This window comes from Culex quinquefasciatus, chromosome 1 (genome assembly GCF_015732765.1).
Source record: "Culex quinquefasciatus strain JHB chromosome 1, VPISU_Cqui_1.0_pri_paternal, whole genome shotgun sequence".
NCBI classification, from domain to species: Eukaryota; Metazoa; Arthropoda; class Insecta; order Diptera; family Culicidae; genus Culex; species Culex quinquefasciatus.
The window spans coordinates 22,681,090-22,695,897 of record NC_051861.1 but is presented as its reverse complement, the minus strand read 5'-3'; the positions used below and the strand labels follow the sequence as shown (position 1 = coordinate 22,695,897).

Here is a 14,808-nt window from a genome sequence, read left to right as displayed (position 1 = left end):
AATGATTTAATACATATTTTTGTACTTTTTAAATTTAGCTTGTGTTTAAAATAATTTTAAAATATTTATTAAAATATTTGAATAAAGGTGCACAAAAACTCAAAAAGTTTGTTTTTTTAAAAGGATATTCGAATCCAAATTTCGTTTGAATAAATTTTATCATGTCTCATTGATTTTTTATATCGTAGTGTTGAGGAAATTTAACTTAAAAAATTGCAACGACCATTGAAATTTGAATGTTTTTTTTTAATAAAAATTGCAATCGTTAAAAACAATAACTATACAATTTTAAACAAACAAAAATTAAAATAACTCAAATAAACACATTTTTCAATGTTATCCTTGTTATTCATTCTTAAAATCAAGATTTAGGAATCTTTTTTGCAACACTAGTTCTTTTATTTATTTTCTTTAAAAGAACCCAATAATAAAAATTGAACAAAAATGTGTTAACTTCTTCAACTTTTATTAAATATTAGTTCCGGCCCGCCACTGCTTTAGAAACATCAGATCTGGCCCGTAGGGCCAAAAGGTTGGGCACCCCTGGTTTAACCATTCTTTCAAATTTGACTAAACTAACCCACAATGTTTCAATCAACCCACATAATAGGGTAGGGTAGTCAACAATGAGACACTTTTGGTTTTTAAACTTCAACGATTTTTGTATTTTATTCATTAGCATATTTTAAAGAGCATTTTGTTGCATTTTCTTTCTTTTAGTTTGTTCTAACATTGACCAAAATATGAGATCGCTCTGACGTCTACAGTCAGAGTTCTTCAACTGTCTCATTGTAGACGCACTTGGCAGGAACAATCAGACAGCTGGGGAACCAAAGTCACTATAAAGGCAGACGTGTATCTAGTAGACACACCTTTCCCCCAAATATGAGCCAGATTGGTTGAAACTACGTCTCGTGAGAGCCATTTTATCATTGTTCCCCTCATTGATGACTACTCTACCCTATGTTCAATTAACCCCAGGTGTGTCCATATCAGGCTATTTCAATTTTTAATTGACATTTTAAAGGGATAGACAACAAATTCAAATAAAATAATTATTCTTATTACCATACCACAATGAATTTTTTTAGATAATTTGAGAACTTTTCTTATTTTATCGAAAAACATTGCTTTTTATTATTATTTTTTCATAGGATATAATCTCCATCATTCTGACATTTCCTAAACCCAAAAAATGCTATCATAGCCTGCGGCAAAGCGATTTCCTTATGGTGTCAACGTTACCCACACTCCCCTAATTTGATTCGTATTACAATTAAAATAATGTTAAAATATTGTTTGGTAAAATTTAAAATTTATCATGCGAAGCCATCCATTCACCAGGTGAATCTAGTATTTGTGTCCCTAATAACACTAAGTTAATAGGATCAGTTCTCGAATGATAAATTATAACCATTTTAGAAACAACTCTACCATGCACATTTACCGTGTCCCCTGGGCGTTAATTTTTTTTTTTTTTCATTTCATTTCATTTTATTAGGTTGCTTTAACAATTACATTGGTGCAGTTGTTATCCTGAGCTGAGATATGGACTACCTTTCAACAGCTGAATTGTTCAAAATGGGGAGAGAGTTTACTGGTACTAAGGAGAACGAATTAGACAGAGAAGGAAAAAAAAAAATGCAAAAATAACCTTCGAAATAGCTAATAGATGTGGGATAGTTAGAGGAAAGGAGGCATTATTTAATCTAATATCACAGCTCAAGGGGACAACCGCTGCAGCAGGGGATTGACTGAGGGGGCGCACCCCATTCAGAACTTCGGTAGCACTCGCTGAAGCCAATCTCCATCTTCGCTATCCTGTGGACGTCGTCAGTCGGGTGGAAGAGATCCAGATTTAGCATCATTTTTTTTTTTTTTTTCAATTTAGTCTCGATTTGGCCTTAAAAATCTTGACTTTACTTTCCCGGTAGCTTTTATGTTCAAAATACGAGTTTGGTTTACTTTTTTCAAGACAAATATTTTTGCAAGAGCGAAAATGTTTGAAACACTCTGAAATAACTCGCCCAATTCTGTGCTTGGGCACGGATTCGTCACAAATTCGTAACGCAAAATTTTACATTTTCAGACAACATTTAAAAACTGTTGCTCAGTCCTCCACCCCTCCCCTCCTTAGTGTGTTATATGATTATATTTGAAATAATCCTGAGATTTATGCAAATATTATCCCTCAACTAATTGCAATAGATTGAAAAACATGAAAAATAACTTTCAAAGACGGACGTTTAAATCTCTAAATGCTATCAATGTCAAAAAGAGTCAATCACATCATCACGAAAAGCTGACTCAAAACATCACCCTGGGTTCAAGCCAGTTCATCACAGCTCAACCAGCATTTCTCACCGGTTTTCGAGCAAACTTGCTATCTTATCTCAAACTTTTTCCCTCAGCTTAAAAAAAAAACCAAAATAAACATGAACTCTGAGCGCTGCGCAGCGGTCGAATTTAACTGTCGTCCCCGGGCGCGTACTTTCACCCTTTTCGGGGAAGGCCCTACCAACCGCTACCACAGCCAGTTTCAATTGTGCGAGACGAAACCGTTAAATGATTCACTCAAGTACGCGTGGAAGAGCGTGGAATCCATCAATGACCCTTACTAACATTGAACTTGAGCGACGACGACGACGACGGCTACGACTACGAAACGCCCTCTCGTAGCTGTTGACGCACGATTGCGGTACGTGACACAGTGTGAAGGGGCGTCAGATGAGTTCAAAGTAATGTTCGAAGGTCTTTCTTCAAGAGAGATGTCAAACACTCTACGTCTTCCCACAACAACAGGTAGCGAACAATGTTTATTTATTCAAATTTCGACGTACGGTCCGGTCATCAGCTGCAGTAGCAGGCATCACGGGTGTTGAACTTGATCCACGAGAGAAATCTGTTGACACGTGCGTAGATTCCTGGATATGAGGGTTGAGCACAACCGTAACCGTACGAAACAACCCCTGCGATCACGTACTTTCCCGTATCGGCGTCCTGAATGTGCATGGGACCTCCGCTGTCACCTTGGCAGGAGTCCATGCCACCCTCTGGCACTCCAGCGCACAACATCCTATCGTTGATTTGGAAGTTGTGGTAGCTACTCTGGTTGGCACATTCAGTGTAGGACAAAATGGGCACCCGCACTTCCTGCAGCTTCGTCGGGAACGTCCGATTGCCCAGCTTTCCCCAACCAGTTACGATACCCTACGGAGAAACGAAGGTTTCAAAGATCAATCCCAAACAACATTAGCCGAACTTACCTCCATTCCGGCGAACGTCGGTCCCTCCTGGGGCAAACAAACCGGATACAAACTATCGCCAATCGGAACCGTCTCGTTCAGCTTCAACAGTGCCAAATCGTTCGTAATGAACACCAAAGCGTTCACGAACCAATTCGTCATAATGTACGACACTCGCCGTTCGAACGATTCCGGCGCCGGAATGGACCGATCGTACAGCAGGAACTTGACCGAAAACAGGCTCCGATCCGTGTTGAACACGCAGTGGGCCGCCGTCAGCACGTACCGGTCGTTGATGAGCGATCCGCCGCAGATGAACTTGTTGTTGTAGTACAGCGCCACCATCCACGTGTAGCGTCCCTCCGGGGCATCCTGGCCACCGACGATGCGGGAAGTGTTCTGGGGGGCACCACATGCTGGGAAATCAGTCACATAAAAGAAATAACTCGTTACAAACTAAGTGCACGGAAAACTCGTTTTTTTACATTCCAACGCCCAAGGCTCCAAAAAAGTTGGAACGATAACTTCAACTCAATGGTTCTCGGGCATTACTCAACCAATCAAGATGATTCTTCTTTCCAGTGATTTGTTAGGATGTCTAGATGATTCTAGAGCTTTGCAGAACTTAATTTGATCAAATCTGTAATTTTTGCTATCAAAAACATCGTTCCAACTTTTTTTGCGTGTTAACAATAAATCGCCAAAAATTCCGCGGAGGCAGTTGTTTTAAAAAAGGTGGAACGATGTTTTCGGTAGCAGAAATTACAGATTTGATCAAATCAAGTTCTACAAAATTTTAGAACCATCTAGACATTCTTACAAATCACTGGAAACAAGAATCGTCCCGATTGGTTGAGTAATGCCCGAGAACCAGCGAGTTGAAGTTACCGTTCCACCTTTTTTGGGAGGCTTGGGCGTCCGTGTAAGTTGGACATGCTTTGGGCGTTCCAGTGTTAAGGAAGCACCTTAGGTTTTCTTGAAAAAGCAAAGGCTCTTACTCTTAGTTACACAGTTACGCTTTGCTCTTAAGTAACTTTTAATTTTGAGTGGATTAGCAGTTATCTTGTTTTCCTTATTTTATTGTTTACGCTTCCTGCAGGTGTTTCCTTCTATCCGAATGCAAACACTCAATTCTTACTAACATTATAAAATTAATCAATTCACTGAAAACACACTTACAGCAGAGTTTACAGTTTGTCGGTGTCGCCCGCCATGCGAACACACTTGCAATGGGCAGCCCCAGAATGGACGAAATCCAGGTCCAAACGTTCCGATTTGCCGTGGGAGCTTTCAGTGTCCCTTCTTGGCTGCTCGCGGTTACGGCGTACTGGTCCAGCAACGTGACATTCTGAAAAGTACACCAATTTTTAAAACAAACAATTAGATTTCACTTTCATGAACAACGCTTCAAACTGCAACGTATTTACATTTTCACGACCCCCTGCCGGATAGCTGCTCCAGCCATAAAGCTCTCGTGACGATGATGCGGAATTGACCGGTTTCACGTTGAACAGAACTCCCGTGGCCACTACCAGGGACGCCACCAGCGCAACCGCTATAATTATCGTAGTCATTTGTAAATAAACTTGAACGGATCGTGCTCCAGCCTCCAACTGTTCTGCACAACAACTGACCACCAACGGGCTGGACCTGGACTGAACATGGACTGGTCCCCAAACAAGAGGTAAATTTTACCCAAATCATACAACTCGCTGCAACGTTCCTCCCCTGTAGACCCACGGGTCTTCCCCACCTCCTGCACCCCGATAACAGATCAGGTAAGCGAGTTTGGCTGACACGGAAAGGAAAGTAAAAACACAACACACTAAACTAATCAGCCATTTCTTTGGGCTAAAGTTGTCAGATGGAACAGTGGATTAGACCAAATTTTCAAAATTTATGTTGGTAAAGAATAAGATACAAAAGGGAGTTTTATTCATTTGAAAGTAAATAAAATTTTCATCAAAGTTTATCAAATTTTGACCAGTTTTTTCTCACAAGCTTCCACTGTACTTTCACACTACAAAGCTTTCCTCGCTCAGCTTTTTCTTGCTCTCTACTGGGAGACTTGGTCGTCCGATCATGACACTATCACTGAAGAGCTGCTGCGTAGACCAGAAGAAATGTGTTTATCACCGTACAATTAGCATGAAGTAAGAGGGACGTCAGCAGTTTAAAGTAGGCTTTCGGTGCATAGACAAATTCTAGGTCAAAAATAGTCTCATTATATTTGCTGATGTAGAGGTTTCAATCATTTCACCCTCGATAGAGTAATTTGGGGAATTCCATTGACTGAATATAGAAAAGAAAGATGATGTGGTTCAGGTACCGTTTTACTATATCCAAAAAAGTTTTTGTGTAGAGAACAAAACTGTTTGTTCAGTTTAAAATTGTATTCATGATATTAAATTATTTATATGTAATAACGCTGCTTTCTAATGTCCAGCAGATGTTTTCTTTTAACAACCTCCCATCTGGGTTATTCTCCGCCGTATTTTTCATCGAAAAACACACAAATATAGTTTCAAAAATACCCTTTTTTGGAATTCTAAGTACGCCATCAAATCGGGCGTCAAATTATACATAAAAGTCCCTTTGACAGCAAACTTCCAAACCATCACCATTTCTGGCTTCAAATTATTGAAAACACACCTTTTATCGAAACATCAAAAACATAAAATCCCTCCATCACAAGATATCGAAAAAGGAGCTCGCAGAACCATTTTTTAAGTGTAACCAATATAACCAATAAAATTGAAGAGCGAATTAAAATTGATAAAAGTACCGAAAGCGGGTCTATTTATTGTTCTCACCAAAATAATTTGTTATTCATTTTAAAAACTGCATCAAAGGTTAAAACAAAAATTGAAATTATATTGAAACGAAATCCTGCTAGAAAGAGAGTCCAACTGCCGTTTTACGGTGATATGATGTATACGCCATTTGGACAGTTTCAATTTTATTGTACAGTCTGATAAATAATTTTAAAAGCTACCTCCTGATGAAAGAATTTTTCAAATAACTGCTATGGGGCCCACTTTATTTAGCAAACAAACAATGATGTATACGCCAATTTTACTCACCATGATGAATGTATACTAGGGTGGGTACGTTTTTCAAAAAGTTCTCCGATCAAGTTTTAGTATGGTTCCCCTTGTAGGGCATGCCCATAGGGACTTTCATGCCAAATATCTGCTCATTTGGTTGTAAACTGGCTGCGCGCATCAGGGTTAAAGTTTACATGGGAATTACTATGGGAAATCGGAACTTTTTGTTCAAACGCTCCTACAGGTCTGGGAAAATCACGCGCCAACTTCTGGTATGGTCAAGCCTATGGGAAATGGTCTGGAGAACACTTTTCCCGAAGAGAGCATATGGATTCGTTGTCCCTAGACCTGGCGCATCGGCAAACAATCCGATGTCTCCGGAATCAACGGTTTTCCCTGAAAAAGCATCAAATTTTCCTTAGCATGCTATGAAAGCTTGATGAACACCGCGACGCCTTACGTCAGGCAGCTACCACGTGGGTGAGAAACTGCTGGAATATTCCATTGCAAACCTTCTTTTAACTAGAAAATGATGATTTCGAGTAATCCTGATATTATTTAGTCGAATTCAGAATCTTTGCATAGCAAATTTCTATTTTTTTTGCAAATATTTCAACGTAACAGTTTTTTTTTCTTATTTGGAGGTTCAGAATACAGATAAATAGTATCCTGATCACCATAAATGATAACTCGTTGGTTCAAAAAGCAATAAAAAGTATTTTTTCATAGGCGATGCTAGTCCACGTGGTAGCTGTTTGACATGGCGTCGCGGTGTTCATCAAGCATTCATAGCATGCTAAGGAAAATTTGATGCTTTTCTGAGGAAAACCGTTGGTTCCGAAAACCCCGGATGTATTGCCGTTGAGTTCGATGGGGGTTGAACGAATCGACCTGGTCTCTTAGGGAAAGTTGTTCTCCAGACGATTCCGCTCATTTCTGGCCATCCTAGAAGTTTCTACATGTTTTCCTCAGGCCTGTAGGAGCGAATGAACGAAAATTCAAAATTTCCCATAGTAATTTCCATGTAAACTTGAACCCGCTTGAGACAAGCCAGTTTTCAACCAAATGAGCTGAAATTTGGTGTGAGAATCCCTTTGGGTATGCCCTACAAGGGGAACCAGACCAGAACTTGATCTGAGAACTTTTCAAAATCCGTACCCACCCTAGTATACATACATCACTGGGAAGGAAAAGTAGTGATTTTTTATTGCTATTTTTACGGCCAAATGATGTTTGTGGTTTAAAATCGTAGAGAATAAGAAAAAACAAGAAATTTTTTAGGGGCCACATTTGTATTGTACTTTTCAACAGTTTCTACAGAGCAGACCTTAAATTAGTCATTTAAAATTGAAAATATGAACAAAAACAGAAAATCGTGTCTACAGCAAAATCACCTCAATGGCGTATACATCATATCGCCGTAAAACGGCAGCCAAGGAGGCAATATACAGTCATCCCACATATTCGTAACGGTTTACAGATCGGCCGATGGTCAAAAAATCATAGAAAATCGATAGTCGAACATAATGTGTTGCATTTTCCTTCATATGTAAGCTTTTCTTGAGATCTTTCGATTGATGTATAGAGCGGCTGTAGTTTTTTACGTTTTGTATCAACTTTTTAAAGAAAAACATTGACCCATGAAAACCACAAATTCGGAACACTTTTTTCTTACGGATGTAAACAAACCTTGGTTCTCTCAAGGAGTACAGATTTTTAACAAAATAATGACTTCACACACTGAAATCAATGAAACTCAAGCTTAGTGATGTTTTATACATGGTCTGATGACTTTTTTTGTGTAAATATCAGTTAAATTCATGTGTTCCACAATTGTGGGAGGCACAATAAAATCCCACAATTATGAAACAGGCAATTTGGAGGCAGTGCTTTGCTGCTCTGGATAAAATTGTCTTGAAATGAAGTTTTTGTCTTAAAAGTATTACTTTTACTAGTGAAATAGCAAAAGAATGTCGAAATAAAGGTCCTAAAAATAGCAGGGTCGGCAGAAAAGCAGCATTTGGCATGCTATTGACAAATAATCTCAAAAGTGTTCCGAATTTGTGGGTGTTCCGAATATGTGGGATGACTGTAATGCAAAATTTGTTAAACCATTTGAAAAGAACCTAAAACCTTGGTGTTATCTTCTACAGCATTGGTGCATTGGCAAAGTCAAATAAACAAGTTGAGGCAATAAACCATAAGATTATGAAAACCTAAGTGTTGTTATGCCAAATGCTTTGTAAAATCTAGATTTTGATGGCAAGAAAAAGGTTAACTTTAAATTTCAATAATATCAACAATTAAAGAAATCATAAACATAATAAAATGTAAATCATTTCTAAACATTATCCACACCACCTGCAAACTCCTTCAAAAGTATGGGGTATTTGTCATCGAGAATAAACGGTAAGCAAACTAATATAACGCCTCCATATCGCAAAAAAAAAACAACTGGGCCTAGGAAATGATAAAATTATGATGAACAATTGTAAAAGTGTTCATACGAGATAATTTATTGGCATTCCAAGAGCTATTGTACTTCGACCATTACGGTCCATTTCGCGACATCACATTACGCTCTACTACAAAAGAACTTATCAGTAGATAAAGTAACTAAAAAAAACTATCTAGCCACAATTTGTGCTGGCTGTAGCTATTCCGGTGGATCACAGAAGCAGCCATCTTTGGCGTGTGTTTTGATCCATTGCAGGTATCGATTCACTCGTGTGTACACTCCTGGGTAGTTGGGTTTGGCACAACCCTCACCCCACGATACGATTCCGACAATCTCCCGAAGAGTTGCATCTCCAACCAGAAGTGGTCCTCCACTGTCACCCTAAAAATATGAATGCTGTCAGAACATAACTTCAAGCACTTATTGCAATGATTCTCACCTGACACGCGTCACGACCTCCTTCCGAGTACCCGGCACACATCATATTGTCCGTAATTCTGGTCGCTCGATAAGCACTCTTTTTGCACTGTTGGTTCGTCATGATGGGCACCTTGACCTGCTGCAACGTCTGTGACAGTGTACCGTTAGACAGCTTACCCCATCCGGCCACGGTTCCGTCCATTCCAGCAAAGTTCTTCCCCGGCGTTGGCAAGCACACGGTCACGTACTGATCAACCACGTTCACCGGTTGCAGTAGCCTAACCAGGGCGATGTCGTTGTTGAACGTATCCAAGTTGAACCGATCGTTCCCGTAGAGTTTCTCCACCGTTCGTGAAACCATCCGGGAGTTGGCGGGGTCGTAGATTTTCACCGTGATCTGGCTAGGTTTGAAGTTCAACACGCAGTGCGAAGCCGTCAGGACGTAACGGTCGCTGACCAACGAGCCGCCACAGTAGAACGTACCCTTATACAGCAACATCACCATCCAGGGAAACTCGAGGATATCTGCTTTTACACCGCCAACGATCCGGGACGTCACGAGGGATACGCCACATGCTGGAAGGGCGAAAGTTGTTTTGAATGTTGTCCATGTTCAATCAAAAAAAGAAATACATTTCCTTTAAATCGAGAATGCGATAAATAAGCAAACTTTTGCACATTATTGTACATTTTTACTTCAAAGTAATCTGTTTCTATTTTACTTCTTTTTACTTTTTTTACAAATACAGTTGATTTGTTCACAAAAAAATATGTGTATGAGATTAACGTAAAGGACTGCTGAATATGTTTTCATGAATATCTCTACGTTGGATTTCCCTGATTTTAATTATTTTTCACATGGTTCACAAATATTTAATTTTAAATATATTTAATAAAAGCAGCAGCAGCAATATTCAGCATCTGAATTTTTACTTCTAAATGTACAAGTAAGATTGGGATTTATAACCAACAATTTAAAGCTGATTGTTTCATCTTTGATTTAACGATAATTTGCGCATAAGAAGAGAGCAATTTGTTCTCTTTCGACTTTCTTTCTAAGTGAATAATAAGTTTTTCAAAATCAAAAATGTCCATGTGCATGTCACTCGATTTGGTCGGGAAGAAAGAAAACTAATCAAAATCAAAGAAAGTCAAAAATTTTGCTTAGATCTATTATAGGTAAACCAAAATGTATATGGAACATTTATGCGATCATGGGCAATATACAATATATAAGTAGAATAGCAAATAAATGTCTTTTTGGGTGTGCTTCACAGAAAAAAATAATTTAAATTTGGAAGCTGTAATTTTGGAAGGTTAAATATTACATCTTTTATGATGTAATTTTACCTCAATTTAGACTGAAAAAGTGACATTACACCAGAAACGTGGTAAAATTACACATTTTCAGAGGTAAAATTACACCTTTTTTCTGACATAAAAGATGTACCCCTTCCCAGATGTAATATTACCATGATTTTTTTTTCTGTGTTGAATCCACCTTGAGTCAGGGGTATTCAAAAACACTCAATAAGCAAAAATAAATAAAATTTTGTTTAATTGACCTTTTCAAAAAAAAACTCCAGATATTTATAATTAATTCTTTTAGTTTTAAATAAAGCAAATTGCTTTATCAAAAATACAAGAGAAGTTTTTTTTATATTCAGCAGCAACATATTTCGTTGTAAATTTTCACTGTAAAATTTTCTTTCAACAGGAGTGAACTTGTATCTGAGAGGTGAGATGGGATCATATAAATATGTAGAATTTTGTATGACCCAATCTCATCCCCCAGGACCAATGTCATCCCTACTGACGATATTAAAAATAACTTAGCTATAAAAAATAGGTTTAAACACCTAAGAAAGCACACAGAAAAAAAAAATCATGGTAATATTACATCTGGGAAGGGGTACATCTTTTATGTCAGAAAAATTGTGTAATTTTACTTCTGGAAATGTGTAATTTTACCACGTTTCTGGTGCAATGTCACTTTTTCAGTCTAAATTGAGGTAAAATTACATCATGAAAGAGGTAATATTCAACCTTCCAAAATTAAAGCTTTCAAATTTACATTATTTTTTTCTGTGCAGCATGTTGATTTGAAAAAAGATGATATAGACTTTTATCAAAATCTATTGTAAATATTCCAAACCATTTCAACTGAAGTCCATCTACCCTACTGACCATCAATAGACAGTCAACACTTAACACCCTGTTATTTATCTTCGATGATCATCTTCAATTCACATAATCCCAGTCAAAAAAAACTTGTCGTGAAAACCACTACACACGACTGTGTCATCCGGCTGCGAATTTGGGTCGCACAATACTTCCACCGTGACTTTCGTTTCCTCTTTTTTTTATGCATGCATTTGTCACCGTAACCGACAAAACACTTTCAAGTTCGACGAATTACGTCAAAACTGCAAAAATGCAAATCGCACAAGCAGGATCGTAAAACCGAGAGTTACTCTACTAGCCAATCGAACCACTTCCATTCCCACCCGAATCGCATATTTACTGCACTTTGGGCATGCTTTTTCCGGTTCCTCGTCCAGCGCCACTTCCGGTCGTGTCGTCTGGGTCTGGGTCGCAGCTCCTCCGAAGGTCAGCACGTTGGCCAGCCACGACAGTAACGGGTTCTTGGACCGTAACGTCTCCGCACGCTGCTGCGGACTCATCACGGGTGTTACGTAAACGTCGTAGTTTATTCTGTTGATGAAGTCATCGTGATACGCCGACGTCCCGACCCGGTTAAGCTTCTCCAACCGTTCCAGCACCCGGTGCACCGGTTCACTTTCACTGGTGGCCGCACCACCGACGGTTTCTCCGCCATGCAATGACCACAGTACAACCAGTTTGCAAACGATCACCGTCACTTCACCCGCGAGTATTCTCATTCTTCGAATTCGAGGTCTGCCGTGTACATCCGTGGCTTCCTTCCCGGAACTGTGCACTGGAACCGACGTCCGTAACTTCACTCAAGGCGTACGGTTCACCTGAATCGACTACTCTCGGCAGACTTCTTCCTCGGAACGACTTCCTCGTGTCGGCTTCCTCGCGCTCACTGCGACGGCCACGATGGCGTCCACTTACGCGAACCCACCACCAAGTCGGGACACCTTTTTTTTCGCTTCTCTTTATCGGTTTTGTGTAACTGAGTCAACAAATGAAAAAAATAATTGGAGAAAAAGTAAACCGATTCGCCACGAGCCTCCCAACCGGACACCCAGCCACCGACCGCAGCCGCCACCCTTTGTGAATTGACGGCAGCATCGATCCTCCTACAACTATCCGGACTGTCGGGTGGGGTTAACTTGAATCAATTCTCTCGATTTGAAGGTGATTCCTCGTGATCCTGAAGATGATTCCTTGAACCGCGGTTTCAAAGGGTGAGCAAGAAATGGAAAAATGTTTGTTCTGCAATAGGTCAATTTCTTCTTTGTTAGTCGAATCGAATGATAGGTTCTCTTTCGGTGAACCACTCAAGATGACACGGAATCACACCAATCGACGGTACTCGGTAGTCACTGCTAAACGTAGTCTGTGTCTGTGTATTTAAAGTTGCATGCAGATACTTCGCGCGACCACGCGATGATGAAGTCCCACCAAGCTGTGCGGAACGACGACAAATCCGTCACACAAACCACAGCAGCTGGGAACCCCACAAGTCAGTCGGCAATATTGAAACGAACCACACGCGCCGCGTGCACGCTCGCTACCCTGCTATTACCATTATTTAAGTCTTCCGATCATGACTTTGGCTATTGAGCACCGTAACCGATCTGCTCGATTTTGCCCCCTCCATGAATCGTTCCGGTTGGTTCTCGGACCAACTTTCAGTTTTCTTCCAACGCCTATCACGGCGTAGACCCGAGACATTGTCCGCGAAGTTACGTGCGAGACCAATATCTAAAGCGAGGAACCCCTGCATATTACCTCATGTTGAAAAAGAACTTGCCGAATGCTTGATTTCTTTCGATTCTTCTACATGATCGAATACCATGTGTTGACTTGTTATGAACCGATGTATTATAACAAACATGGAAACTTGATATGAAAGTTCCAAATTGGGAACTAAACTTACTTTTACCTTGGAACCCCAAAAAAGTGCGAAATCCGATAAAGACTTCAGTGGCATAACATTGTCTGCTCTCACTCACGCTATGTATCATCAGTTTTGCATCCCAGTCTTGAATCGTGTCATGTTTGGATACCCGTAATATTTGTATGCATGTTTATATTTTAAATTATCACGTTGTGTTGTGCCTTTCGCTGATTTCAATGCTACAAATTTACGCGTTTTTGCACTCCTCACTAAAATCACTCAAAAATTGAACTACCTAAATGCACCTGCTAGATATACCTTCACGTACACATATCCACTCAGAATCATATTCTGAGCAAATGTCTGTGGGGATACATGTAGACATGATTTTCTTTCCACACGCGTATCTCAAAACTGGCTAAATCGATTTTGGCCGGGTTTGCCTTTTTATGACCGCTTTTGGGTCCAATAAGACCCTATTCAAAATTATAAAGATTAGTTTTTTAAAAGTGAAAAGTTTTTTGTAGATACTAAAAAAGGTGATTTTTGGCATAACTTCAAAAGCCGGGTCTTTTTGTTTACGTGAGTCTGCATGTTTTCTGAAAAAATCTGTATCAGGTATATTTTTTTATCCAGAAACTTATTTTTATCAGGTCTTTTTCGGTGCTGGAACCTGATTAGGACCGAGTCGGCTCCATAAGCCTTTAGACCGTAATCAATGCAAATCTGGATTAGGACAACTTAGGAGTTGAATTACTTTGTAAATGTGGGTAAGGCACCAACCACCTGATGGTGTATTAAGAAACGTTTTTCTTCGATATTTATTGGATTACACTAAATCCCCTAAATACGCTCCCCCCGATTGCGCCTCCCCCGTTTTGCGCCCCCCGAATTGCGCTCAAACCCCGAAATAACGCTCCCCCCAAATAACGCTCTAAGTGGCGCAAATCGGGGGAGCGTTATTGCGGGGTTTTGGCGTGAAATGGGGTTTTCTTTTAAATGTACTTTTTTACATATAAATAAAATATTTGTATAAGGGTCATCCACAAAACATGGATAAGGGGCCATCCACAAATCTGGGTATCCAAGAACTCCCGGAAGTCATGCCCTAGATATCTACTTGATGAACGGGGGTCTATATGGGTGTATTAAACATCGGTATAGCTTCCGATAGCTTCAGTGAACCACGATGGATATTCTGGGTTACGTTAAATTGTTATGGGTCCTCCAGGAACTCCCGGGAGTTATAACCTGATGATCTACCTGATCAACGGGGGTCTATATGAGTGTATTAACCATCGGTATAGCTTCAGGTAGCTTCACTGAACCACGATGGATGCTCTGGAGTTCGTTGGATTGTCATGGGTCCTCCAGGAACTCCCGGGAGTTATGACCTGATGACCTACCTGATCAACGGGGTTCTATATGGGTATATTAATCATCGGTATAGCTTCAGGTAGCTTCAGTGAACCACGATGGATCTTCTGGGTTACGTTGGATTGTTATGGGTCCTCCAGGAACTCCCGGGAGTTATGACCTGATGATCTACCAGATCAACGGGGGTCTATATGGATGTATTAACCAACG

General features: G+C 39.9%; 2 protein-coding genes across 2 annotated transcripts; both read right to left on the bottom strand.

Moving 5' to 3' along the window:
* Positions 1–2,785: 2,785 nt before the first annotated feature.
* On the bottom strand, positions 2,786–5,032 carry LOC6035565 (trypsin-1). Its single transcript, XM_001845669.2, has 4 exons — positions 4,673–5,032; positions 4,425–4,593; positions 3,267–3,661; positions 2,786–3,210 (listed from the first exon to the last, which is right to left on the bottom strand). Exons 1-4 carry the CDS (start codon positions 4,817–4,819, stop codon positions 2,851–2,853), a joined length of 1,071 nt encoding a protein of 356 aa, XP_001845721.2. The 5' UTR covers positions 4,820–5,032; the 3' UTR covers positions 2,786–2,850.
* Positions 5,033–8,760: 3,728 nt separating this feature from the next.
* On the bottom strand, positions 8,761–12,440 carry LOC119765222 (trypsin 3A1-like). The gene is made up of 3 exons (XM_038248657.1): positions 11,695–12,440; positions 9,190–9,746; positions 8,761–9,131 (listed from the first exon to the last, which is right to left on the bottom strand). Exons 1-3 carry the CDS (start codon positions 12,071–12,073, stop codon positions 8,949–8,951), a joined length of 1,119 nt encoding a protein of 372 aa, XP_038104585.1. The 5' UTR covers positions 12,074–12,440; the 3' UTR covers positions 8,761–8,948.
* Between the last annotated feature and the right edge of the window lie 2,368 nt (positions 12,441–14,808).

Bases quoted from the DNA above. Each gene is read 5' to 3' on its own strand.
- LOC6035565 (XM_001845669.2), bottom strand. From the start codon at position 4,819: ATGACTACGATAATTATAGCGGTTGCGCTGGTGGCGTCCCTGGTAGTG. The intron at 4,594-4,672 runs GTAAATACGTTG...TGTACTTTTCAG, and splicing joins CGGCAGGGGGTCGTGAAAAT to AATGTCACGTTGCTGGACCA. The intron at 3,662-4,424 runs GTAAGTGTGTTT...CTGATTTCCCAG, and splicing joins GACAAACTGTAAACTCTGCT to CATGTGGTGCCCCCCAGAAC.
- LOC119765222 (XM_038248657.1), bottom strand. From the start codon at position 12,073: ATGAGAATACTCGCGGGTGAAGTGACGGTGATCGTTTGCAAACTGGTT. The intron at 9,747-11,694 runs GTAAATATGCGA...TCGCCCTTCCAG, and splicing joins AAAAGCATGCCCAAAGTGCA to CATGTGGCGTATCCCTCGTG. The intron at 9,132-9,189 runs GTGAGAATCATT...TCATATTTTTAG, and splicing joins GAGGTCGTGACGCGTGTCAG to GGTGACAGTGGAGGACCACT.